The sequence below is a fragment of the Trachinotus anak genome, unplaced genomic scaffold (assembly GCF_046630095.1).
Source record: "Trachinotus anak isolate AG129_WGS33_773 ecotype Australia unplaced genomic scaffold, CSIRO_AGI_Tana_v1 ptg000012l, whole genome shotgun sequence".
Lineage (NCBI taxonomy): Eukaryota > Metazoa > Chordata > Actinopteri > Carangiformes > Carangidae > Trachinotus > Trachinotus anak.
This window is the reverse complement of record NW_027273863.1, coordinates 24692119-24718454: the sequence shown is the minus strand read 5'-3', so window position 1 is coordinate 24718454 and position 26336 is coordinate 24692119. Positions and strand designations below refer to the sequence as shown.

The following is a 26336-nucleotide window of genomic DNA, read 5'->3' as shown; positions in this document are numbered from 1 at the left end:
TGCAGGGGATTTCAAGGACTTAACTGGGAGTAACAAGTGCCTACAGTAGATGTTGTTAGTGTCATTCGTCTACTTATGGACTACAGAGACACCATGTGCGTAGCATAATCTGTGGTAGGAACCTGAAGGAAGGTAAGATTACTTTATACACTTCCTTGTGCATTCTGTTAATTATGACATTTATTGATATATGAGTTTCCATAATGCCCATTTGTATTCATCTAAAAGATGAAAATATTGTAAGTGCACTTTGCCTTTTGGTGCCTCTCAAGACAGTCTCAGATTTCCCTGGATTTATTTTAAACAAAAGGAACTGCATACATATGTAAATTATTATATATGCTGAAGTTTAAAATGTGTAAGTAAAAAACTGATGGGAAACTGTTTTGAAAGATATTTAGATTTCTTTTTCTAAGCACAATTAACTAAACATATTCACACATCCGCATCAGTGTAAAGAGCAAAGATTCTTCACTGATTCACTTTTTAATTCTTCCTATATGTATTTTCTTTCATTATCTGATAGCTGCTTGTTCCCTGTATCCCCTGTGTGTAGTCAACAACACGACGGTTTATGATTGTGATTATCAGTTGTAAAGGAAATGATGCTAGCATAGCATTCTTTGGTGAAGTTTCTTGCATGAAACATGAGATTTATGGAAGATATTCACACTGACTATTTAGAGTAATCTATCTTAAAACAGGTACACTTGCTTACGAATACAGATTTCATGTTGAAAAGTTTAATTTCCACTACAACTCTTACATTTAAAACAATAAAGACTGCTAATAAGCCATTAAATTACTAAATAAATAATAAATAAACGTAAGTGCACAGCCCTGTTGTACATGTCTTTTTTTTTTCTTGTAGACGAAGATGTGAACTTGTTCTGCTTTTGTGGAAACAATACACTGAACCTCACGGAAGTTATCCATGAAGAAGACCTCACGCTTCACATAATCTACCCCAGTGCATGTGAAGCAGGACAAGAGCTCTGTGCAGCAGCTGCTTTACCTTTTCCACTTGTTAGCATTTTGATTTTTTTCTCACAAGGAAGAGAGAAAGTGTCTCCAAAGGATCGGATGCATTTGTCAATGGATACCCTGGGAATAGTGGACGATAGTTGCCTGGACAACTATGATATGGCAAAAGGTGCCGGTTCAAGCAGTGGAGGCAGGGTCCACAGTATTGATGTCATACTGGGGTTCACTAAAGACCAGGACCCTTTACTCCATTCGGTAGGAGATGATGACAGCCAAAAAGCCAATGAAGTAAACCCACAGCACCCTGAAAAGCAGGCCCCATCAGACCCCTATGGGCACCTTCCAGAACTGGGTGACAGCTCCCAACACTCTTCCTACCATGGTGAGTCTTTTCAGAAAAGATGCTATCATTATGCACAAAAACTCACAATACAGTTCCTCAGGATTGTAATGAGTTCAGGGGATTGTGTCTTTAACCATGCAACAAGGGGAATTAGAGCTGTACTAAGTTTGTCAGTCTTGCACACAATACTCCCACACAGTTTGTGGGATTTAATGGAAGGTTACTTTTCAAAAATGATGTTCAATGTCACATTTTAGCAACCATTTTAATGATGAGTTATTTTTAGTTGTCTAAAAATTTGATCGATGTGAAGTACATAAATATAACTTGCACTTTGTACAAACATGGTGAGTAAAACAAGAGGAGCAAAGTACTACATTTAAGTGCATATGTGTGCATTCCTCTAAAAATTAAACATTTCTCAGAAAATATCATTTTATGTCACTGGATACTCACATTTGCAGTATTACATAATTCATTATGGCTACTGTTATATATCAAAAGAAAATATATTAAATGTGTTCATCATTTTACATGCATTTCCTTGTAACAGGTCTTTCTCTTTTTTCTTAGACTTGTGAAACACGTGTAGCTACTAATATAAATGACAGTTGGATTCCATTCAGGTGCTTCAGTGCCAGGGCCCTGGTACTGTTACTTACACACCTAAATGGAAGTGAGCCGAAATTAATGTAATTAGTTAAACCTGTGTCTTGCTAAGTTGATTGTGAGAAAGGTCCATTCAGCCTGTCTTATGTGTTGTATTTGGTAACTTGGGATGTTGAGCAAATTTAATTTTGGTTTTGTTTTACAACTACCTGTATCCTAAAAACGATCAGATCCTGTTGCAGACACGATCCTTCAGATATTAGGAACTCAATCACCTGCTGTATGCTTAAGTTATTCCATGCAATATTGCTATGTTTTTGAAAATAATTTATAAGACTAATGAAGCTTATATGGTATTTTAAAAATGACTACTAATGTGACTTTTCAAAAAGCTTCAACAGAACAGTGCTCTAGAATTATGAACACCAACATATCCATAAGAAATTTCCACTATTGTCTCTGGGTAGCCATGCCTGAATGTGGCCTGCTGTTACTCATTTAACTTTGAAAGATTTCATATACATGCTGTGGACCCCTGGAAACTACAGGTTTTTAGCTACCAAGACACAATAACTCTCTATGCAGCATGTAACTGTGTGAATATAGCCTGCTATGCAATTGCTCCAGACATGTTCCTGCTCAAAATATAAACACTTAATAATCATAGCTGCAACATATAGTACGTGTACAGTACACTACAATAACTGCCAGAGTACAGTAACTACAACAGACAGAAGCCAGTGGGTGAGCTAGGACTGAACATTTCTGATGGAGGAGCAGGAACACATCAACAGTAGAGAAGTGGATTACTGTATGGGACAGGAGTGATTTGCATTTCTACATTATGGTACTTTTTTCCCGTTGTAAAGGCTTTTCACTATTGGAAACAATCCCAGCTGACCACAGGATCTAATCTCAATTTTGCAGAGTATTATCTATTAAATGATCCCAGTGGGAACGATTGATTCTTTTATTTTATATCACCACACTTTTGGTGATTAACATGACAATTTGACTGATACTGCAGGCTACATTCCTTTATGAGGGTGTTTATTGCCTGGACATACTACAGATATAACCATATGCAAAGGCCATGAAGTGACTCCTGTGCTTGAAGAGTGATTTCTGATCAATCTCAAACAGTTCACTATATTACATAGAACATTTACAGTCTCACAGTTTACAAGATTCGCTGTTTAAAAGGGAAGACACTGATATGGAAAACATTTTTCTTCATTCAGAAAAAGGTATAAAAAGCCATCATCCCATTCATTTTATATTCATGGTGTAAATCGGACATTTAGAACAATCACACTTTTCTTATCACAACAACCTACTTTAAACACAAAGCTTTTGCTGCTTGGCATCCTTATTCCAAACCAATGATCTGCTGACCATCCTGCCTTAAGTGATTTGGTATGATTAACGAGCTTTGAGGCATCACACACATGGCTCACTTGCTGTACATCAATTTCTTGGAAGACGCAATCTGGACTATGACTGTACTGAAGCCAACCAAAGTCCCTTGTTAGATTAGAGGGGCGTGCACTCGCAGCTTTAACTGGTAGCATCTGTTACTATGGGATTACTGCAAGGGACGAATTCAGTGAAAGACATGATGTCAGTTGAACTGCCCAAACCCCTGGGGTTCACAAACCCTCAGCAGTATAGAGGGTCATCAGTCATTAAGCTGTTTTATCACGACTAGAAGCTTTCACTTTTTGATCAGACTATATATTAAAATGAAATGATCAATCACACATAAATAAACATGTTTTCTTTAAGTAACATGTTTTTTCTACATATACAGTAGAGATGTTCCTATACCATTTTTTCCTTCTTGATTCCGATACGATACCTGAACTTGTGTATCAGCCAATACCTACTTCTGATCCTACTGCATTAAAAAAAATTAACGGCTCTATAGCCAACTACTAATCCTATACAAATGTGTAATGATTGCTGTCATTGCTGTTTGGCATGGCTCTGGTTAAACCCTTTGAAAACAAGAAAAAATACATTTATGCCATAGAGTCTTACTTTTATTATCTAATTTGTCATATAAAATAACGATAGGATTAAGTAACAGTTCCCACACTTAGTTGTCCTAACATTAGTGCCACCCCTTGAAATTAAAGCCTTAAATTCTGTACACATTGCCTGTTGTGAAACATGTCGCCAAATTGCTGATGTTTTCCTAATGGCTTACATTACACTGGAAATTCTTCTTCGACCCACTAAACAGCAGTTGCCAGCAGCTGCACAGTGCTACTTCGTTCATAAACTACTGTTTTAGAGCAACGAAGAAGAATTTATTTCTGGGAAAAGTGTTGTTCTATCCAGGTGCGACACTAGTGAAACTATATAGTTTATTAATGATTTATGTGTTATTGGATCAGTGCATAGACGTCATACTAACTTATAGATATAAATAGATATAAATCCGTAATATGAATCCCTAATATGAGAAATTACAGATGGTTACTGAAACCTGTTTTGGTAATTTAATTAAAGATATGTAAAGAAAAATTTAAACTTAAAATATGTATCCTCTCCTTTGTTTAAGAATCGAACCTGTTCTCCAGCGACAAGTGTGATGGAGAAATAAGTGATCTGCAGAAAGAAGTGGACGACGCTGAGGGATCTCCAGACACCATGAAAGAGGAAGAGCACACTAAAAAGAAACATAGAAGAAACCGTACCACCTTCACCACCTATCAGCTTCATGAATTGGAGAGAGCCTTCGAAAAGTCCCACTACCCGGACGTCTACAGCCGTGAGGAGTTGGCAATGAAGGTCAACTTGCCTGAGGTTCGAGTTCAGGTAAAGACTAGGCGATGTCTTCAAGTACCTAATTTAATTACCAAATAATTTATTTTAGATTGCCCTTTGCTGCAAAGACCTATAAAACCACTGCTCCAACCTCCAAATCCATTATTACTAAATATACTACCTCTGAAAAGTAACAGGATCAGACATATATATCATTTATTTCAGGGACACATAAAGGCAGAAAATTGTTTTAAATGGAAATGAATGTGGACACCAAAATAAATTTGAATGTTTCCAACTTCTGCATCACCTAATGGCAGTATCAGAAAATGCACAGTGGTGGACCGCACACTCCCTTCCATTTTTTGTATTTTTGATTCTTGCCACTGTGCCTCAGTGCCTTCACATCACTGCACTGTCTCATCTCATTACATTTCTCTCTGTCCAGGTGTGGTTCCAGAACCGAAGGGCCAAGTGGAGACGTCAAGAAAAGATGGACACTAGCACCATGAAGCTCCATGATTCCCCCATGTTATCCTTCAGTCGCCCTCCGATGCCTCTCAATGCCAGTCCAGTGGCTAACCCCATGCCCCTAGATCCCTGGCTGACCTCGCCCATCTCCAGTGCCACGTCTATGCATACCATCCCGGGGTTCATGGGCTCACCGCAGGGCCTGCAGCCGGCCTATCCGAGCCACAGCTTCCTCAACACCCCGCCTGCCATGGTCCAAGGTATGCAGCCCATGGGCCCACCTCCCTACCAGTGTCCTCCCAGCTTCAACGATAAATACCCAATGGAGGACGACAGGAGTTCCAGCATTGCAGCACTCAGGATGAAGGCCAAAGAGCACATTCAGTCGATGGATAAAACCTGGCAGCACATGTGATCTGATGAGGCACTGTGAATGGATTTTTGAGCTGCTCCCATGAATGTTTACAGACTGCTTTTCCATTGTTTGTTTCATGTACCAATGATGAGGATACATGACACCAAAGGAGTTTGAAGTCTACCTTTTTCACTGATGCTAATAAGCACCACTCCAGATGAACTTCTTGTGATTTTTTAAAAATTTCAATAAACTGAATTCATTTTGAATTACCCATGTTTTAGCTCAGAGAATAAATGATGACATCTCTGGGGTTGTTTATTTTGATTTAGCTCAAATTGTTTGGGAATAGAGAGAAAATTTTCAACATGAAAGTTTTGACACTTTATGTGTCAATGTTAATTTTGTATATTTCAGACAAATTTCAGACAGTACTGACAAACTGAAATACAGTATAGTGTATGAGAGGCTTTGTAGAGCCATGTGGTCAGTAGTAGCAAAGTTTTTGCATTACTTGGTCACACAGTTCTGACCTTTTTTGTTGAAATATACTTTATAAAATCAAAATACTGACCCTAACTCTGTCTACAGGCGCCTGGGTGTAAGATTCTCCTGCTCCATTGAAGTGATTAACTCAATGCTATAATCATGCAAAAATATGTATTTTAAAACTATTTTCCCTCTGTTTTTAAATCATTAATATGGCCTTTTGGCGAGCATGGAGTCCTGATGGGGGAGGTTATCAGAAGTCACAGAGTGTAATCTGGCTCAGAAGCTAATTTAAACAGACAAACTTACCTCTTAACACCTAATTACTGCTTTTAAAGCGATTAACCCCGGATTCTCAGCCATAGACAGAATGTCCTCAGATGCCCCTGACAACCTCTTTTCAAGACCTGATTAACGCCTCTCGAACTTGCCCATTTATATTATTTTTAATTCACAGGTACAGCTCTACATGTTGTTTTTTATTATGCACTGTCGTCATCATCATCCTTATTAGTAAAGGATACTTTCTCAATGCATTGTTGTCAAAATATTCATTCAAGTCAGGTGGATTTAGTGTGAGCCTGTTAATGGGTCCTGGCAGCCTCTCTTACCTCTTGGAAATGACACAGTTTGATGCAACTGTTGGACCACAAGTAGAAGGAGATGACGTTGCACTGACGTTGCTAAGAGACATCAGGTCATGGTGACACTGAGTTTCTTTTTATATTGCATGTGCATTTGGTGTGTGCGCATTAAATTTGATGCAGATTGGTGCTGTGTTGGCAAGGTAAAACTTCTTAATTGTGATTTTGTCTATGGCTCTTGAAATAAATCAAATTACTTATTCCATGGACTCAAGGGAACAGGAACTTGCAAAGCACCTTACCCATTCCTTCGTCAATTTTATCAATATGTGTCATTAAATTACATTTATCAATACCTAAATCAATGAATTTACAGTACCAATATCAGTACCAATCTAAAGGTAGTACTGAGTACTCTGGAAACGCTTTGAGGCACCAGCCACTGAAAGTCCACTGTTTACACCATAATGAAGTACAAGGAAGATTTATCATCAACATTGCTTCAAATGATCATTTATTATATATGTTTGTTTTGTTTTAATCCCTGTTGACAACAGTGGACTAAAAGGCCAAAGAAATAAAAAAGGAACATTTCTTTTTATTAGAAGAAACATGTATTTGGATGTTTATTTTTTTCATCGGTTTTCAATATAATTATACACTCATTTCTAGTTCTTTCAAGTTTGTACTGTGACATTAATGTTCCATGTGCAAAACACAGAATAAAAGTTACAGTAGCACTACTGTAGAGGCACTTTGACTGTGGATTTTGTTTTTCTTTCCACACATCCATTAGTGAGCCACCAACATGACTTAGTGCCGTTAATGAGCGCTGGCATACAATAGGCCATGTAAGCTGTGACAGAGCAAGCTGGCCTGATGGGGGCCTGTTGTGTTTGACCAGGCCTGTGGAGCTTTGCCAGGCCGTTAGGCAGATGAAGCTCCACTCCATCAGGCCCAACCAGGGGTGTCAGGAGGCCCCGCCTGCTAGGCTGCAGAGGCCACAAGGGCTCAAGCTCTAATTGCCCTCCAGTAACCCGTGTGACTTTAATGCCCCATTTTATTTTTGGATGGAGGTTTGAATAGTGGTCTATTTTGCATCTATGTACTTAGACAACCAACCTTTTTTTTTTTGTTTGTTTTTTAAGTTGACATCAACAAGATTCATCTGTCAGATGGTTCGCAACTTCTACAAATCTATAGTAAAATAGATATGGAGCTTAAAACATTACAGTTGTTCAAGGGTCACTATTTTCCAAGGACCTATGGTGGGCACATATTGTCTTAGGAAGAAGTGAAAATGAAAAATCCTTATGTGTGCAGCTCTTGAGCTATTTTAGAAGCTTAGCAGCTTCAGCAGAAAGTTAACTATTTTTGTATGTTCTGTTATTTACTCTTAGTGTGGTAAATACCTCTGTTTACAGTGTAGTACCTGGTACCAAGTATTCCATGCTGAGGCAACACTGCTTTAGTAGCTGGACCTATGATCTCTTAGAATACACAATTGAAATAGGAGAAATGGATGTATTTAGAAAATAATTTCAGCCAATGCCTGTACTGCACATTTAACCATTTCAGACTTGTCTGTAAGAATAACACTACTGTTTGAGTGTTTGCCAGAGACAAGAGCAGAATAATCTTGGCTGAGTTTACTCTGTGGAACATATGAAAAATTATATAAAGGTTTACAGAATAATATGTAGGCCACTTACCACCTCTGCACTATGAAATTGCCAAGGATAGGACATGCACTTAAGAAAGTTAGTTTTCTGTCTGTCCTGCTATTAATTGCTAGACTTTAGTTTTACAGGGAAAGCAGCTGATAAATATTAACACCAGTTATATGCATGAGCAGTTAGGGATAATAAATCAGTGGAAGGATGTAGATGAAAAGTGTCTGACTGTGCTATATTTTGTGATAACCCTCTCTCCCCACACCTTTGTCACAAAGACTTGATGTAGCAACATCCAGAAATTGCAAAAGACGCACCCAGAACTAGTAATTAATTACACACATTATTATGTTATTTTGCTTGGTCAAGCATGACCTTCGCTGGGGCCCAGGCTCTAGTTAACAGGCTGACTAGCGGGACGTGGTCCACGGTGGAAATAATAAGGGAAAGGAGCGGAATTAATTGGGTTTGATTAAGAACACTTCTCAAAGGGACACCATTTTCCCCTCTTGACATAATTGCAGATCACTCAGAGGGTGGGGGAAGGTTGATGGCTGGTGCCAGTTCCTTGTGTTCAGCCCAGTGTTTGAGAAAAAGCATATCATTCAAACAGCGCTCTCTTACTTACTTCCCTTACAAACATGTGAATGGCATTCATCTGCACACGTTAATCGCTTAATGTCGCTTTAATTGCATTGACTAAATTTCACTTCCTGTAACTCAACATAACCTTTAGTAACTAAGAAATGCATAACGCTAATACTGACCTTTAGAAAACATATATCAAGTGCTAGATGCAGCTAAAAAGAAACTAGACAGAGAACAAAAGGTTAGTTTTTTTCATACAGACAATAATATGGCTTGAGGAGTGGAAGAGTTAGGAGGATAGAAGTTACAGACGGGTTCCCCCTCTTCTGTAGCAATTTTAAGTCCCAACATGAGATTAGACTGCTATTGTTTTTAAAGATTATATGTATAAAAACCTTTCCCACTAGATGGCACACTAGAGCACCAGCATCCCAAACCAAAAGAAATGCTCCGTCAACCACAACTCCTGTTTTGGCCTCTCTCCAATATGAGTTACTTGCCTTTTGATGCTGGAATGACCCTGAGCCTGTGTGGTGTGGTGGTCTCTACCCTCACCCTGTATACAAAATAAGGGTCAGCATCAACATCTCATTCATTTCTCAAAAAGCAGTAAGATCAAAGTGGAGACTCTTACCTTCTTCCTCTACAACTAGTAGTTGTAGAGTGATCTTGGCAACACTGTCAAGCCAGGTCCTGCCTGTACAGAACAGACATGGAGATGAATGTGTTGCTGTGGGATAAAGGCATCTTCAATTATATCTTTTATTGCATTTTACCTTGTGGGCAAGTCAGCACAAAGGTATTGAAAACAACATTGGTTTGTGTCATTAAAATGGTAAGTTAACGTTCCTTTGTAGTTAAGAGGGACGTCTTGGAGGTGGCAGTGAAGTCCTCTTACTGCTAACACTGTGTGAAACTGAGCACAAAGACGACATTGGATCTTGTGTTGATGGCTGTTGAATATGCAGCCAAAAACTGACTGCGCCAATTTTAGCGCCTAATGTACCTTTGCAGTTCGAGCTTCAATTCTTTGCACAGCACCCGAAATGGTAACTTGTTTGTTGGGGAGCAAGAGGGAAGCACTGCAATGGGGTTGCGTTGATACACCAGCGCTGCAGCCTGGTGCTAAGCTACTTTAGCATAGCTAGCTAGCACTGCCTCCTCCATGTTTGACATGTAAAGTTATACTTCACAGTCCACATTTTGCTGGTTCCAGGACTTCTCCAGAATTTCCTGGGTTAATTTTGCCAAAACTTATCATGGCCTGAAATTGCTATTTTCAAACTCCATGTTTTTCCCGGGTTTTTCATGACCATACAAAGCCTGCTGAGTGTATAATGCATGCAGGTGGATTTGTTTTATGTAATTCCCAAACATTATTATATTAAATCTGTAGCACTGCTTACCTGTAGCACTGATTGATGGGAGCTCATTGTTCAGTCAAGCCAGTCAGAATTTCATTCAAACTTAAGCAGAATTTCCTTACCAAGCCTTTTATGTCAGAAGCAAAAGAACTAAGAAGTTTTGATGTTAACCAACGGCATACAGATTTTTTCTGGGTGAAGCACTGGCAGAGATTGTTAGAAAAAAAAAAAAAAAAAAAAAAAAACTGAAAAACTAATAGACCCTCCCTTCTAAAATACACAACATACTTTTTATGTAATCATTAATAATAATTTGATTTAAAAAAAAGAAGTAATAATTCAGTTTTACATTGCAATATAATAACAATCTTAGAATAAGTATACCCTTTGACAGACATTTGACATAGAAATAATATATTTATTTTCCCTTTAATCAATATTAAACCTTAATAAAGACATGCAGCCATCTTTTATGCGATGTCGCAGAGAAGGGCAACCCCACGCAAAATCCAGTGGTCTGGCGACTGGATAGTGGTCAACACCACTGCTGTGATGTAATTCAGGTCTGTGCGCCTTGGTTTCTTGTAGATGGGACAGACATAGAGTTTAGGATCCACTGGTGCAGTGGAATTGACGGCAAACATATGGATGACAGGCAAAGGAGTGAAAAGCACTTTGGGTGAAGACTCAGTGAGACAGGTGTTCTTCCTGTCCCAGCCAGCGCCATCCAGGTACAGACCATAAACATAAACTCCCTCCTGTTAAGGAAAGGTTGTCGGTGACAGAATAATAATGATTTCAAAAAGAATAAACATTTATTGTTCACTTGTTTCACATGAGTCATTATGTGCAGACAATTCTGTTGTACTTGCAAATGTTCAACCATGTTTATCAATGTTAATGTACGCTTAACACAAGATTTATGTTTTACTATTATTAGTTGGTGTACTGCTAGTATTTTTATTTTTTGACTCACTGAAGGGGCAGCTGTGATCTCTTCCTTTCCCTGCTTCAGTACTTTGTTGTGCAGCACCACTGTGTCCAGAGCCCAGCCTTTGTTTGCCCTTGTTACTTCTTGTCTCATAGCTGTCAGGAACCCTGTAAACATCCCCCAGGTAAGACATTATGAGTACTGATTGATAAAAGTTATGTAATCTGAATACATATCAACCCCAGCTGATGGTGATATTTGTTGGAGTTAATTTTAGCACATCTTACTACCAGCTATCTCAGCATGTCTCAATAAATCAGGATGAACCTGTTAACTACAGTGAAAGCTACAATGACTTAGAATAAGCATTTATACAACCAGTCTAGTTGTTCTATTTATTGGTAAAATGCATTTATAAAAACTGCTTACTCTACAAAAACCTGCTAACCTACCCTGTGGGTTGAAGAAGCCTGTCATCCAAAAGGTTTTGGGTCTTCCATCAAACACCCAGCTGTGGAACTGTTTGTTTCTCTCTAGAAGCTCAGTGAACCAAAAGCCCAGTGTCGATGACTCCCAGGAGATTTTCCTCCACAAATTTGGCACACGGGCATCAAAAATATTGTCCAGGGCATCACGGAGGTTCTAAGAGTCAAGTACAGTCCAGTAGTTTCACAGCACTTTAACTCCTCAAAAAAATTCCTCTTTTCAAAGATATCATCATAATCATACTTTTGCAATAAAATACATTTTTGCACTTTACATTCAAAGTAAAATGTTTCAATGTACAAATATCAGGTAAATATTAATTGCGGGAAATGTAAGAATTAAAATGCAAACATTCTGAAGTTAGTTAAGAAGCAATGCACAACAGTGGGATGAGACAGTAATCTGACCTCGCTCATTATGATAGTGCCATCAATGGCTAGCTTCAAGTCAGTCAGGCTAGTGCGCACCACACTGATGATCCTTTGCATTCGATCCACCTCCTGACGTAGGAAGATGTTCATTGGCTTCAGAGCTCCCATTTTCAAGAGCCTGTCTTTGACCTTAACCCATGAAAGAGTTTAGATTTTAGTTGATACAAGAACTGGTAACTAAAACACCAACAGTCAAACAAACTCACCTCATGTGACACATAATTAGGGGGCAGTTTCTCCAACATGTCCTCTGCCATGCTGTAAACAATGGACTCTCTAGTTTCTCCTGATCCCCCTCCGCTTTCCTTGGGCTGAATATTTGTGATTGTGTCAAGCACTTCAGCAGATGTATTTGTCTGATACCTGGTTAACATTTAACACAAAGCAAATATGCTATGTTAGCAATAATATTACACATTATAGTATCACACATTATAAGCACAGTATCACCATCATTAATAGTTTTAGGAAGTCTTATTACGTGATATCAGCATTAGGATGCAACCCTAATGCTTGGGGTGAATCTACAGTCGGCAAGCTCTCAATGCATTCCATGTACTCCTCTACTGTCTTGCACACTGGAATTTTGTATTCCGTGTAGAAGCAAAATGATGGGTCAAACATCTTTTTACTGAACCACACCTACAACAAAAAACACAAATTCTCAAGTGTTGTAAAATAATAAAAATAAATTAATAATAATAATAATAAGAAGAAGAAGAAGAAATACAATTATTGATCAAGGATGTATAACACATGAATGAACACAAAAATGGGATTTTTACACGAGCAAAACACTTGAGTAGGCGTTTGTCATAGTCGTCTGTAACCCTTCCTCCATACTGCACCTCTGCTAGCATGTACCGCACAGTTACCCATGACACATCCTGAGAGGAGGAAAAGCACAAAATGATGAATAAGCTAAGATGATAAGAAAATCTTTAAAGTTAGACTGCTGAAGTCTCACCTTCCTGGGACCACAATCATCCAAGTGTTTCTCAACAAATTCAACACTTGCAGTGAAATCAGCAGAGTTGAACTCATAAGGTATGTTCCAACCCAAGGGTCCAAATTTGCGTCGTTCCTCAAAAAAGAAGCAATAAAGAAAAGAAACCAAGTCAATGTGCATCCAATAATGCTCAATCAAAAAAAAAAGTCTAATAGCCATAGATTCAGGATTCCTATGTTTTTGGGATTGTGTGCCATGTTAAACTGCAGTTTTTGGAGGTCAAGTATTTGCCTTACACGTAACATGCTGAATTGCAGAATAACAATGACATTTACATGGAGTGTATAACGGATTTAAGTTCATTAAACGCTCTCTCCAAAAATAAGAAATATCTAATGAAATAGGGCTATGCCAGGATTCCTATTCTCATAATATTTTGCTCTGTTTCTAGTATGAACTATGACAGGGGCTCTGTAATTTTTCATTGGCTCCTCTAAATAAAACACTTCATCTGTGACCTTGCAAATGACCACTACCTGCACAGCAGTGTGGAGAAAGGCCACACTGTATAGCAAAGGCTTCCACATGGGCAGGTTGCTAACTTCCAACTGGTTCTGTGAAATTCCTGCAAATGTTCTTTTCAAGCCAGCACGCACTCCCTGGGGTGGATCATTGGTAAACTTGATAGAGGACTAGAGGTAAAGAGGTGAGAAACATTCGCTCTAAGCTTGTACACATACTGTAAATAAGAGCAACACAGTATTTAGTAGAGGTTAGGTATGGATAAAAAGTAATAAATGAAATAATAAATTCACAACACCTTACTGTACATAAAGGCTTTGTAAAATGTTACCTGTAGGAGTGTGATGGAGAATAGGTTGTGTGGCTCTGTGGTGATCCACACTCTGAAAGTGTCATGCATCGTCTCCACAGTTGAGATGGTCTCTAGCAACTCATCCATAAACTCCAAGCCCAGGTGACAATTTTGCAGAAGCACCCAGCCCCCCTATATACATCCAGATACAGAGGCCACAGATCAAGTTAAACTGTCTGCCATCACTTTGTAAACACGCATTCCTACAACTTCATTATCTACCTGTGTCATTGATGTCTGAACAAGCTTCCTTGCATGAACCTCTTGCCCTTGCCCCATGGATATAGCTCTGCATTCTGTAAAACACAACAATGTAAGGAGATAATGACATACAACACAAGTATTAGTTCCTCTGGGTCAGGATGAAAAGCTTGTAAAAGTTGTAAGAGTTTAAGAGGGCTGTAAAGTTCACCAAGTTGGAGTTTCTTAGCAAGTGCTTCGATTTGGTCAGTGGGATCTGAGCCCATAGACAGGAAGCAAATAAGAGGGGTGCGAGGGTCACTCTCCTCCCATGTGTTATGAAGGTTCAAGAGGACCGGCTCAGCAAACCTCGCACCCATGGATTCTCCCACATACTTTCTTGCCTGAGACAGGGTGCGGTCGGGGCACCAAGACCTGTGAAACAAATAGCTTATAGGATAATTGTGCTCAATATCATGTTATGTATTTGAACAAATAAGAAACTTAAGCAGCAGCAGGACTCAACCTTATTAGCAAAAGTTTATGGAAGACATCAAAGGAGTTGTATCCATCTGGAATTACACCTTCCTCTGGGGCATCAAGATTGAGCCATGCTTTCCAGTGTTTCCCATTTTGAGACACCTATAAAATGTGTCAACAGCAAAACCTTGTGAGGACACTTTCATGGAGGATTTAAATGTATGATTCATGGAACTTTAAGCTCACCTGGTGTATGATGTTAGTGAACTGTGGCAATTTGCTGAGTTCCACTAAGTTTAGCCATACCATATCCAGGATCCAACTGAATGGCTTTGGGGGGCAGGTTTTCAGGTCAAGAGCTGCTCCACCTATTTGTTTATGTAAATAGTCATGTTTTAGGAGACCAAATACCAAAAGACAAATTCAACTTTCTTAGAAATGATGATTATCTTACCTTTAATAAGAATCTGAAATTTATTGTGCTCTATTTTGTTATTCTGTAAGTCAATCTTGAGGGCCAGCAAAAGTGTGAAGATGAACTTGTGGTTTTCATAAAGGCCTCTTACTGTGTATCTGAACACCTCATAGGTCAGACATTCAATAATGTTTGCAATTCGCTTTTGAGTTTTAGAGGACTTTTCAGACCTGCAAAAGCACATTTATGATAGTGACAATAGTAAACAGACGACAAGCAGAAACAGAGGTGAAGAATACTATGAGACAAAATGTCAGCAATTATGTTATCATCAATACACTATGTAATTCCTCAGAGCACCTATGGGTTAGCTACATGGCAGGAAAAATATGTTTTTAAATTGCCATCTTACTTTTGTTTAATCCCACTTTTTTTTTTTTTAAACAAATGTGTTGGTGGTGTGAGTAAACCATGGTTTGTTGAGATTCACAAGTGTAACACTAGTGATAAACTGCAGCATAGTGTGTAGTATAAGGTCCATAGTAAAAAAGCTGTTACAGCCCCAAGCTTCATACAAAAAAAACACCAAAATTGTTCAGACATACTTAAATCAGTGTTGGTGAGACCATACCTTGCCAATGACAGGTCAAAGATTTTGAGGAACTGAGCCAGCGAGGTCTGGTACATACTGTTGACCATGCTCATCTCTGTGATGAGGAAGTAAAGGATGCTGCCTCGTGAGGCAACAGGACGATATTCTGCTTGAGCCATATTGATCTTCAACTCTGCATCTGCTGCAACACTGAGCTTTGCACTAACTTCAGCAGCAGTTTGCTTAGTTGTACTCAGAATGCCAATCATGGAGTCATCATCAACCAAGGACCCTAATCACACAAACAAACATATTTTTATTTTGAGCAATACATAAATACATTACAAATATGGCACTTATCTATACTAGTAACTGTTGTACCTTTTGTGCTGCTGAGTTTGTACAGCAAGTTGTCTTCCAACTCCTGCATCTTTCTCTTATTGGCAGTTACATCTTCAATAAGCTTCAATCTTTCTGCCTCCAGTTCCTGTTAAAATCATTGATATAACTCTCACAACTTATTACTGGAACTTAAAATTCATGTGCAGCCCAACGCACAACTATGGAAGAGCCCTAAGAGGCTTCCTTGTAAAACATTTTTCACCTGTTCTCAAGTTATAAACACGGGAGAGAAAACAATTTAGATCAGACTTAGAAAATGTATTTTTTCCTCACTTGCCTCTCAGGGCTCACTTCCCACTACATGCTCAATACCATATTAACGAGATAATATCAGAGAATGCATTGATTCAACTAGCCTAACTCAACAGACGTGTTTAAAGGCTGTCCCATGAGAACCCTAAAACACTGTTGTTGAGCCATGAGACAAAGACGTTACAGTCTGTATGTACTGCTAATAAAAAATATGTACAACATGGAAAAAAACAGAAACTGACATGTTTCTCTCTGAGGATGACACGACCTAGTAGCTGGTTCTCAAGGCCCTTCATGTTTACAGTGAAATCAATGATGGATGTCTTGGCACTGATTTCTGGTGTGTACGCTGGATTAGGCAGTTTAGTGGTTATATAGAGCTGAAAGCCATCCATCACATTTGCCTCTTTGTCTCCCACTTTAACCTACACAAGACAAATTCAAGAATTTAAGAGATGACACATTTTACAGTTGTATTATTGATTTTAAGTGGATATCACTGCTGATTACCTTAAAACTAGTCCCAGATTTGATGAAGTTTTTCTCGAGGACATTGTCAAGGGCAGGGTCAAGCTCCTCGCTTACATCTTCAATAAGCAGTGGGCGTCCCAAGGAAAGACAGTCTTCCAGATGGGTGCGAAAGAACTTGTGGTTCAATGATGTCACCTGAAAGAGATCACAGATCACTTCCATATATGTGTTACCAAAACACCTAATTTGGGTGAAAGTGACACATCTGCTGCATTTCACTGTTTACTTGGAGTGCATTGGCCTTTTCTTTTTCCTTAATCCAAGTCTTTCCCTGAGTCTGGGGATCGATGAGGAGGGGATATCTAGTTGCTTTTGTGACGATAATGCCGTTCTGCACAGACAGGTCATCTCCTGGGAGTCCTTGAAGGTTCCACTCACTTATCTTAAACATAAACAGGAGTGTGAATGCATTTGATCCCATTAGTAATTTTTTGTGCAGATAGCAATGAGGTAAAATAAAAGTTAGGTTTGTGTTGCTCTTACAGTGGGAGGGTCCACCAGGGCAGAAATGAGGTTGAGGTTTTCTGTAAAAGGGATTTTATGGCTCCTGAGCTCTGCCTCCCAAATGTTCTTTAACAACATGTCACGGAAACTTTGGTTAAATGGCCCACAATAAGACAAGAATCCAGTGAGCTGAAGCACGTCACCCACAAGTCTGGCAAAAAGAACAGAAACAAATGGATTTAATGATCAACTAATTACAAGCATCCCCTGTAAAAGTCAGAACTAATGGTAATAAAAATAATTTTACGTGTCCCTTGGAAATATCTGTTGTTATTAAATTCAGCTTCCTTTGTAACAGACCTGTTGATCTGTGATTTAAATTCTTTGCTTTGCTCTATCCACCGAATTTTCTCTCCACTGAGTCCATCAATAAGTGCAGACGCAGCCTGCATTTTATTCCTACACATATCAGCATCATCCAGCAAGTCCTGAAAATCATGACATTTTAAGTGGTCCATAATATTAACTTGTAGCTTAAAGTAAATGCAATATTAAAAATATTTTAAAGGCTGAACCACACCTGTTTCTCTTTCATAGCAGCATCACATTTGGCTTTGACTTTGTCAAACTCTGCTTGCTTCTCAGCCAGCTGAGCCTCAGCCTTGCTTAGCTCATTATTAGCCACTCTTAGTCGGCTTTCCTGAATGGCCAGGTTAGCCTAGACACAGACAAATAGTAGTGAAGTTCACACCGCAAGGGGTACAGCAGATGGCATAAAAAAAGCAGCATTTTTAATCATTATTATATTTTTATGACTACAATGGGATGACTTTTTATATATGATACAGTAAATACAAAGGCCTATGAGGTAAAAATATCATGGCTGGTAGTAAAAGCACAGGTAGGGAGGACCCAAGCACAAAGGCAGACTGGTGCAGTGAAGTTACTTCAATGGAACAAATGAGGAAGGCCAGGCTTACAGGCAGACACGTTAACAGGTAGCAAAATACACATAGCAAGCAAGGTAACAAGAATGATAGTCCACAGCATGAACAGCACAAGGTGAGACACACTGTGATGTGCAACATTCTAGCAACTAAGTGGTGAAAAGGGGCTATTATAAATACAGCAGAGCAAATGAGGGAAATTAGGAAAGGGTAAGTAGGTAGGCCAGAAAATTCCAGTGATTGGAAATGGGAAACAGATGAGCAGGTGGCTCTGGGAACAGGAGGAAAGTCTGAGGACCTCTGGTGGGTGGGTGGCGTATGGCAGGAGACAGTGGCAGAGCAGCCAACATAAAAAGGGCTGAAACAGGAGTCATAAAAAAGAGAGTCCTACACTATATACCTAAAATGAATGTAAACACTTTGAACAGGCTTAAAGAAGAAGGTTTTGAACCATTAACGAAAGGACAATAGTCAACTATGACAGATCTACATTGCCAAAATGTTTAGCTGTCTTGACTAAGATTGACTTTACCTTCAGTGGCAGCACTTCTTTGTTAATGCCAAAGAACGTGGCCATAGCCCGGGTCCATTCTAGTAGACCAGCTACATTACCACACACTTTCTTGGCATTTTCCATTGTGTAATCATTCATGTCAAAGTAGGGCTGCAACAGTTCTACAGTTTCCTCATTAATTTTGTCCTTTGGGAACTGCTGGAGCAAGGTCATAAAACCGGGAGCACTCATAAGCTTAAGGGTAGAGAAGGAAAATTGGAGAAAGGAGAACCATAAGTAACTTGATAATGTTGAACACAGTATTATTCCACTACAGAACATACATACTGGAACATACAAACAGACAACAGTTGTTTTTGTTGTTATCTGTCTTTATGGGTTTACAGAAAGGTCTTACAATTAGTAGGTTGCAAGAAACTGGAGCAGAATTGCAAAACTTCATAAAAAGGATATTTGTTACCTTCAGTGCTTCTCCCCATGATGGAACAACACAGCGTAGTTCTGGATCAATAGAGACAGAGTCTAACTTCTTTTGGAATAAAAGCAGGCAGCAGTCCATAATCCTCATGATCAGATGTGGAGGTTTGGACAATTTTCTCAGAGTGGCAATGTCAGCTGGCTTGATTGTCTGTGAAAATTTTAAGTATATTATGCGGTACAATATAAATGGTTTAAATACCCAAATGTGCTTAAAAACATTCACACAGATCTCACATTCAGCGCAGCTTTAGCCTCTTCTAAAGCTGGCCTGGCAGCTTCCAGTTTGCCCTCTGCGACAGCTTTTTCTTTTCCAATTCCCTCCACAAGTTTCTGGGCTTTATCCTTCACAACCTGGACCTCATTCTTTACGATGGTAGCAGCTTCAGCACTGATGGTCACCTCTGCCACCACCTATGTGAATGCAATAAGAAATGTGTCATGCAATGAATTGCATCACATAAATGTCCATAAGTTGTTGACCTTTCATCTGGTTTATTCAGTTTTCACACAACCTGAGTCAAATGTCCAATGAATTAACTTTGTCGTGTTTCTTTACGTTTTTTCAAAATTCATTCTGTGATAATTGACATTACTTTTTATGCTTGTCTTTATGTCACTGTGTAATTTCCAATTTGAGAAAAGTTACACAAAACTATCCATCCATGACCTGTACATTAGGGGTGGGCCACAATTTTTTTTTCTAGTCCACGTAGCTGCTAAATACACTCAAATGTATTCTTATCATGTTTAATCCTACAGTTTTGCACTTTAATATGTAAACCTTTGTTTACATTTTGTTATGTGCTGCATTGTGATATACAGTTTGGGAAAATAAAATAAGTTTAAATGAAGTGGTTAATTAGAGTTTTTGGAGGAAAATTAATCATTTAAGCGTCTAATCTGTAAAATAGTCAATAGATTAATCAACAGAAAAAAAGTTGTTAGTGGCAGCCCTACTGTACACTCTTACTCTTTGTGTCATGGGAGGCTGAAGGTCTGTACTATTATTTACCTTGTCAGCTTTGACAGATGCTACAGCCAGCTCTTTTTCCTTGACTTCAAGATATTTGGATAGTTGAGCCACAGACTCACTTGCCTCCATCAGTTTGTCCAACCCTGACAATAAATAACATCTTCTAAAATGCTTTCCCATAGTAGACCTTGGAAAGTAACATGTCAAAGCCTAGCTGCCTTACCAACATTCATTCGCTCTGCTAGTGTGTTGATATAGTTGTGCTTTTCACTGTATAGGGTTTTGTAACCATTTATAAAAGAGAGGTAGGATTTAGGGGTGACATGAATTCTTCTTCGAAACCTGAAAGATAACACAGCATACGACTTTAAGCTTTTGTAAAATATTTTTCCAGACTAAAAACTAAAGATTATCTGAAATGTATTAATTACAATGTAACAATATGCTCTACATGTGATTTGTGTGTTATACCTTTCAAAGTAGCTTTCACAGGCATCAGATACTTTGTCATGATATGTACCCATGGTTGTCACCACAGAAGACTTCACACCAGCAGAGCAAACCATGGGAAATTCTGACAAGAAGTACTTGGATACAGCCACCAGAGCCTCATTGGGCCAAGGGGTGAACCAGTCCATTGTACAGCCAGAAGTCAACCCTGGAAACTTCAGGGATCTGGAGCGAAACTTCTGTCCAACCTGTTAATAAAAGCAGACGGAGTGTAATTGAAATAAGAATACTCACATATGCAAGGGTAGCTTTGTAAGTCCATGTGTAATGTAGTAGTTTAACTCAGTTTAAAATGGATCAGAGAACCTGGTCTTTGTGTTATTGCTTTTGGGTAATGAATATACAAAGTTTTGACCTACTGGTGAGAAGCAAAGAACTACATGCAGATTCTTTCTGGATCGGGATATGAAGTAGTCGTAGAGGTTGTCAAAAGTTGGTGGAATGCGAGGAAACTCCTTTTTCATCACAGGGATGAGGTTCTGGCTGATTTCTTGGATCTCATCTTTAGCAAACAGATTGGAGACCTGTGCACAGTTCAGTCACAGTCATCAGGACCAGTCAAAGCTTTCCTCTGAGATCTAAGATTTTGTCTAACCTCCTTGTTTTGTGAAATAGAAATGATATATTGTTTAAATGAGAATAAATAAGAAATGTCGAAACTTCACTATCTAAATACAGACAAGGTTAATTTGCATGACCATAGATTGGGAGGACAAAGACATCAAAGCTTTTTATCCTTAAAATGAAGCCCTTACCTCTCCAGAAGAAAGAACATTGTTGAGGTACTCAAGGAAGGCTTCATCTTTTATTTCATTGTCAGTAAAGATGAAGGTGATGCCTTTGCCCTCAGCCCCAGCCGTTTTATACAACACTTTCAGGTCATCCATGAAATTACTTACGTTGTATGTTCTGAGAAAACAAACATAGCAGTGTAAGAAACAAGACCCTAGTACATCATTTAGTTTGGATGCAGTGACACAATTAGGATCTATAAGAATGCAATTTGGGACAATTACATCTAAAATATAAACAGTGCATGGGTTCATGTAATACTAGATCTGTTGTTTTTGCCTAAAACATGCCATGATAATGAGTGTGCTGCAATATAGGCCTATGATGAATCTTTTTTTTTTCCATACAAATTTACAAATGAATTTTAAGACAGTTAATTACAATTACAATTTAAATATAATATTTAAGAACATCACACAGATAGCCTTTCTACAAACACTTTTAAAACAAAGTACAAAAAAATACATTAATACACCTGTTGTTAGGTTTTTACCTGTCAGTGCGATCACCTTATATTGTTTATGTATGGCTACCCTCTTCCAAGTTCCAAGCTACTAATGCTGACAGCAGTTTTATTTTTTTCCATTCTCACCTTGTCAGTGTGATCTGGAAGACACTGTATCCAGCTATGTATGATGCAAGACGAGTCAGGCTCTGTTTGCCTGATCCTCCCACTCCCACAAGCAGGGCATTTCCAGTGTCAGTTCGAATTATACGTGAGATCTAAAAGAAGACAAATCTCATATAAATCAGAATCATCTATAGCCTGCTCAACAAGATATGTATCTGTCAGGTTAGCTTCTAGTTTGACCTTGACAAGATGAGTCATGGCATCCGTGAAGAAAACAAGATCCAGACTAGAGCCTCTCACAATCTCATTGTGCTGGGCCTGGTACATCATCAGCTTTTCTTGTAAGAACTCAATTGTTGGCACCTGGAAGAACAATAGTTTACTCAGAGTTGACAGCTTTCTACATCTATCAATAGTCTAAATACAAAGTTCACACCAGTTCATAAATTTTTGGGGCATCAAAACAGGCATCATCGTCTTCTTCTCCAGTAGGCTCAGGAGCATCTCGCAGGAAGTCCACAAAGTATGGCTCAGGATGAAGTTCTGGGACAAGATTCGAGTCAACATGCTCTTGGATCACACGAGACACAGCCTTCTCAAACCAGTCTCTGTCCTCAAAGCAAATAAACCTACGGCAAAACAAGGTCTTTGTTAGCTTTTATGACATCTTTATGGATTTAATAGGGGATTTACTGTATGTAAGCTCTGTACCTGTCAGCAATCACCCGTGTACATTCGCTCTTGAAAAGAGCCAAGAGAGTGGGGATATCATCACACTCCTCAGCCTTAATATTTAACATTCCTTGCCATATCCTGGATAAGTCTCTCAAATTGAAGATGTAGTGGAACTTCGATGGTGTGGGAAGCATTTTTGCCTTCAATGTGAAATCATCAAATCATGTCATGACTCCTGTATTGGGTTATCAGGCTATCCCATATAAATCAATCCGAATAATTAATTTCACAACCTCTTCCAATTGATTACCTTTGTCCACTGCCATAAAATCCTCCCTGCAGGCACAAGGCAATTCACCATATTTGATATCTCAGGCTTGAAATTCCTGCAGGTATCGAAATATCCGCACCCAATTACACCTGCAGAGAGAGGATAGGAAAAAGAATTTAAGTGTTTCATATAACCTAAATTAGGCTGAAAAATGAATCATTTAGAGACAACTACCAAAGATCTTATCGATGGAGCTGTTGGATGGCAGAGTACAGTTGAAGACCGTAAACTGTCTCTTCAGCCTTTGTGGGATGTCATTTCTCCCACCACCAGGATGAATCATGGCAGCCAGCATCTGTACGTCCACGACAGTGGTGAAGTCTCCTGGTTTGTCCAGATTGTACATGCCGCTCATTTCCATCATCTGGCGGACTATCTCATTGGTGATCTATTGAAGAGTCACATACAATAGTTACTCAGATAGACTTTTGAACCCCACATATAGATCACTTACACACACACACACACACACACACACACACACACACACACACACACACACACACACACACACACAATTCAATTCCATGAATGGGAAAGTGTGTCCAAACTTTTGACTGGTAATGTATCTACACACACAATTACCTGATCACCCCATTCATTGACAATAGGCATGTTTATATCATCAATGAAGACTGTCATCCTGCGTCCTCCTGGGGGTCCATAGGAACTGCCAATTCGTTTCTCAATGTAGCTCTCCACTGTTCGCTGTAATGAAAAAAAATGCACTTGCAAACTAAAACCTATTCAGAACTGCACAAGCATATGGAACATGATAAATGTTTGACCTGAAACATCATGGGTTCTGTTGCAGATGAGAAGTTCACAGACTTGGACAGGTCTGTCTCAGGATCATATTTTTTCGTGTAGCCTTTTATCATCACTGTCTTTGCTGTCCCTTGTTCACCAATAAGAAGTACAGCCTGTACAAACACAACATGCATCTTTCACAGACATACATCAAAGCAAAAAAAGTAATTATGTTTGTATTGAAAAATATATTTTTAAAAAGAGCACCTTGCGTTGTTTGGCAATAACCTCCAGCAGGAAAGATGTTCTTGTGTTATCCACATTTGGCACAAGGATGGAGGCATAATTTGGTACATGGTCAGAAGGATAGACATACTCCCCCACATGGTTATTCCAATGACACCACTCACCTGAAGTCCACACACATATAGTTGTATGCTCATTATAAAATAGTCCCTCAACCACTCACTTAAAAACTAGATAAAGACAGCAAAGAAGTGGTATTTAATGTGTAATGACTTTACCATTTGGGTTGACCATGTACTCAAACATAGTTTCTCCTGATTGTGTTTGAGGCACATCAATGCTGCTTTGATGTGCTCTAATGTAGGCCTCCAGTTTGTCCCTATCCTGCAACTCCAAAATGGCTCCTAGGCTCCACATCAGGCAGAAGACAAAGAGGCGCTCCATGTGTTTGTCACAGGCCAAGCCCCCAGTCTCCTTGGTTGGAATGAGGCCCTCCAGCAGATTAACAGACTGATGGTAGATCATAATAAGAAAATTCAATGTTTCATCAAACAAGTTTAGAGCCATCATTTAATTCCTGTTTGTCAGCATTTTTCTGGATACAAACCTGCATGATGTAGTTGCACTCCAAAAGCTCCATTTTGGGTTTAAGGTTCTGCTTCATATACAAGTAAGCATCTTCAAATATCTTGTCATATAAACGCATAATGCGTTCTGCCTCCTGTGCATTGCGTTTGTTAGCCCATCCCTACAAAATAATCGCATCGTGAAGAAGAGTTGCTTCTTTTCTCTAAACAACTTTTTCCTTTGATGATTTAAAACAACAATTGTACCTGGAGTATGGGGTTCCAGCTGAGTGCTGAGGAGCTCATGAAGACCATACCCACCCGGGACACAGTAGCAGGGGAGGCATTATCCATGTTGTGCACCTCAAATACCAGCTTGCAGGATGGAGACATGGTGATGCGATCACCATTAGCCAGGGTCAGTGTTTTGTTATCATCCAGCACAGAGTTGAGGTTCTCAATCCATATGGCGTCCACAGGGCCATCCAGCACAATCCATATAAACTCCCCTGAAATGTACCCATTTCAAAGCCATCACAATTCTCAGTCCTTAAATGATCAATCTATTCATTCCACTTTTTCACTTAAAACTAATTCTGTTGTTCGGTCTTAACGACAGTGATTTTCTACATGTGGTATCCCTGACATTTTTAGCTTTGAGTTTGCATTACTTGCTATCTAATGCCTGTGCAAAAAAATTAACAGAAGCTGCTTACACCAGACAAAACAGCTACACTGAATGAATTTTTTGCTTCATGACCAGCTCCTTATGTAGTGCTATATTTACTCTGTATATCTAAAATGTCAACTGATCATATGTAGATGCAAGATTTTCTTTTTTTACTGCAACAGGGTCTATATCAGTCTTATAATCTATTGTTTAATTAATCTCTAATTAAAATGTGTTTTGGTGCAATTTGTGACATAAATGTAGAAATATTAGTTTGAATGTTTGTTTGAATGTGCACTAAACCTTGTGTTACAAACCTTTCTTGGCTTTGAGAGTCCTCCTCCAGAGAGTAGAAAAAATGCCATCTGTCCAGTCATTGGTGGCTGCATCAAGTCGGCCAAACATCTGCGGTGCAGTGATTGCTTTGGGATTCATTCGCATCTCCCTGTGTGGGGTTCCACATTCAGTCATAGCTCGCATTAGAATATTGATAACTGTGGTCTTCCCAGCTCCACTTGGTCCCAGAGTCATCAGGCCATGGCGCACTCGTGAAGACTCATAAAGCTGTCAGTAACAATAACATATCAGTAAGAGGCATATCTTCTAAACCATCACTTAATAATACATAAAACACAACAGGAAATAAACATACAAAAGATTTTTGAGATACCTGAACCAGCTTGAGGTTCCAAGGGGGGTGGTTAACAATACCAGCAAGCTCAACTTGATGGGCTACAGCAGCTTGAAGTTCAGTGTATGTGCTTCCATCCAGCTGGATACCAGGGAATAGGTCATTGATCAAACTAAGAAAGAGGGGCTCATCCTCATCCACCTAAAAAATGAAGAGATTCAAATACATAGTCATTGCTCACATAGTATAATACCGGTAGAATTTATTATATTATCCCTGATAGTCTACAATCACCTCCGATCATACCAGTTTAGAAAGATTCATGTCACGCAGTACTCTCATGACAATACTGGACTCTGAGTCATCGGGTCGTGCTCTTTTACTGGCCCCCAGTGTTCTCAACACAGACAGGATGTTCCTCAGACCAAAGTCATAGTGGACCTAGCAAATAGCAGATGTGTGTTAGTTGTTTAATAATCAT

At 39.0% G+C, this 26336-nt stretch overlaps 2 protein-coding genes across 4 annotated transcripts in view; one reads left to right on the top strand and one right to left on the bottom strand.

The window, feature by feature from the left end:
* Window positions 1-14: 14 nt before the first annotated feature.
* On the top strand, window positions 15-7367 carry rx2 (retinal homeobox gene 2). 2 transcript variants are annotated; one of them, XM_071492767.1, is made up of 4 exons: window positions 15-132; window positions 872-1366; window positions 4503-4759; window positions 5157-7367. In XM_071492767.1, exons 2-4 carry the CDS (start codon window positions 1084-1086, stop codon window positions 5592-5594), a joined length of 978 nt encoding a protein of 325 aa, XP_071348868.1. In that variant the 5' UTR covers window positions 15-132; window positions 872-1083; the 3' UTR covers window positions 5595-7367. The 2 variants fall into 2 exon arrangements, with proteins under 2 accessions (XP_071348868.1, XP_071348867.1); XM_071492766.1 differs by lacking the exon at window positions 15-132 and having other exon boundaries at window positions 850-1366.
* Window positions 7368-10631: 3264 nt separating this feature from the next.
* The window catches only part of LOC139629856 (dynein axonemal heavy chain 8-like), a 33343-nt gene continuing 17638 nt past the window's right edge, over window positions 10632-26336 (bottom strand). For both annotated transcript variants that reach the window (XM_071492759.1, XM_071492760.1), the window contains exons 48-93: window positions 26162-26296; window positions 25895-26056; window positions 25542-25788; window positions 24822-25063; window positions 24596-24736; window positions 24267-24498; window positions 24010-24152; window positions 23781-23915; window positions 23578-23700; window positions 23167-23380; window positions 22972-23081; window positions 22698-22861; window positions 22423-22615; window positions 22227-22349; window positions 22008-22138; window positions 21379-21532; window positions 20983-21147; window positions 20585-20811; window positions 20337-20455; window positions 20153-20256; window positions 19375-19551; window positions 19121-19288; window positions 18679-18894; window positions 17780-17917; window positions 17560-17687; window positions 17239-17410; window positions 16982-17137; window positions 16735-16890; window positions 16467-16649; window positions 15952-16057; window positions 15610-15862; window positions 15018-15208; window positions 14810-14931; window positions 14610-14725; window positions 14316-14518; window positions 14126-14199; window positions 13883-14035; window positions 13566-13721; window positions 13048-13164; window positions 12866-12967; window positions 12562-12722; window positions 12287-12443; window positions 12057-12209; window positions 11616-11805; window positions 11209-11330; window positions 10632-10990 (exon numbers count right to left, since the gene is read on the bottom strand). In XM_071492759.1, coding sequence (XP_071348860.1) covers window positions 10703-10990; window positions 11209-11330; window positions 11616-11805; window positions 12057-12209; window positions 12287-12443; window positions 12562-12722; window positions 12866-12967; window positions 13048-13164; window positions 13566-13721; window positions 13883-14035; window positions 14126-14199; window positions 14316-14518; window positions 14610-14725; window positions 14810-14931; window positions 15018-15208; window positions 15610-15862; window positions 15952-16057; window positions 16467-16649; window positions 16735-16890; window positions 16982-17137; window positions 17239-17410; window positions 17560-17687; window positions 17780-17917; window positions 18679-18894; window positions 19121-19288; window positions 19375-19551; window positions 20153-20256; window positions 20337-20455; window positions 20585-20811; window positions 20983-21147; window positions 21379-21532; window positions 22008-22138; window positions 22227-22349; window positions 22423-22615; window positions 22698-22861; window positions 22972-23081; window positions 23167-23380; window positions 23578-23700; window positions 23781-23915; window positions 24010-24152; window positions 24267-24498; window positions 24596-24736; window positions 24822-25063; window positions 25542-25788; window positions 25895-26056; window positions 26162-26296 — 7422 coding nt within the window. In that variant the 3' untranslated portion in view covers window positions 10632-10702. The remainder of the gene's footprint in view (window positions 10991-11208; window positions 11331-11615; window positions 11806-12056; window positions 12210-12286; window positions 12444-12561; window positions 12723-12865; window positions 12968-13047; window positions 13165-13565; window positions 13722-13882; window positions 14036-14125; window positions 14200-14315; window positions 14519-14609; window positions 14726-14809; window positions 14932-15017; window positions 15209-15609; window positions 15863-15951; window positions 16058-16466; window positions 16650-16734; window positions 16891-16981; window positions 17138-17238; window positions 17411-17559; window positions 17688-17779; window positions 17918-18678; window positions 18895-19120; window positions 19289-19374; window positions 19552-20152; window positions 20257-20336; window positions 20456-20584; window positions 20812-20982; window positions 21148-21378; window positions 21533-22007; window positions 22139-22226; window positions 22350-22422; window positions 22616-22697; window positions 22862-22971; window positions 23082-23166; window positions 23381-23577; window positions 23701-23780; window positions 23916-24009; window positions 24153-24266; window positions 24499-24595; window positions 24737-24821; window positions 25064-25541; window positions 25789-25894; window positions 26057-26161; window positions 26297-26336) is intronic.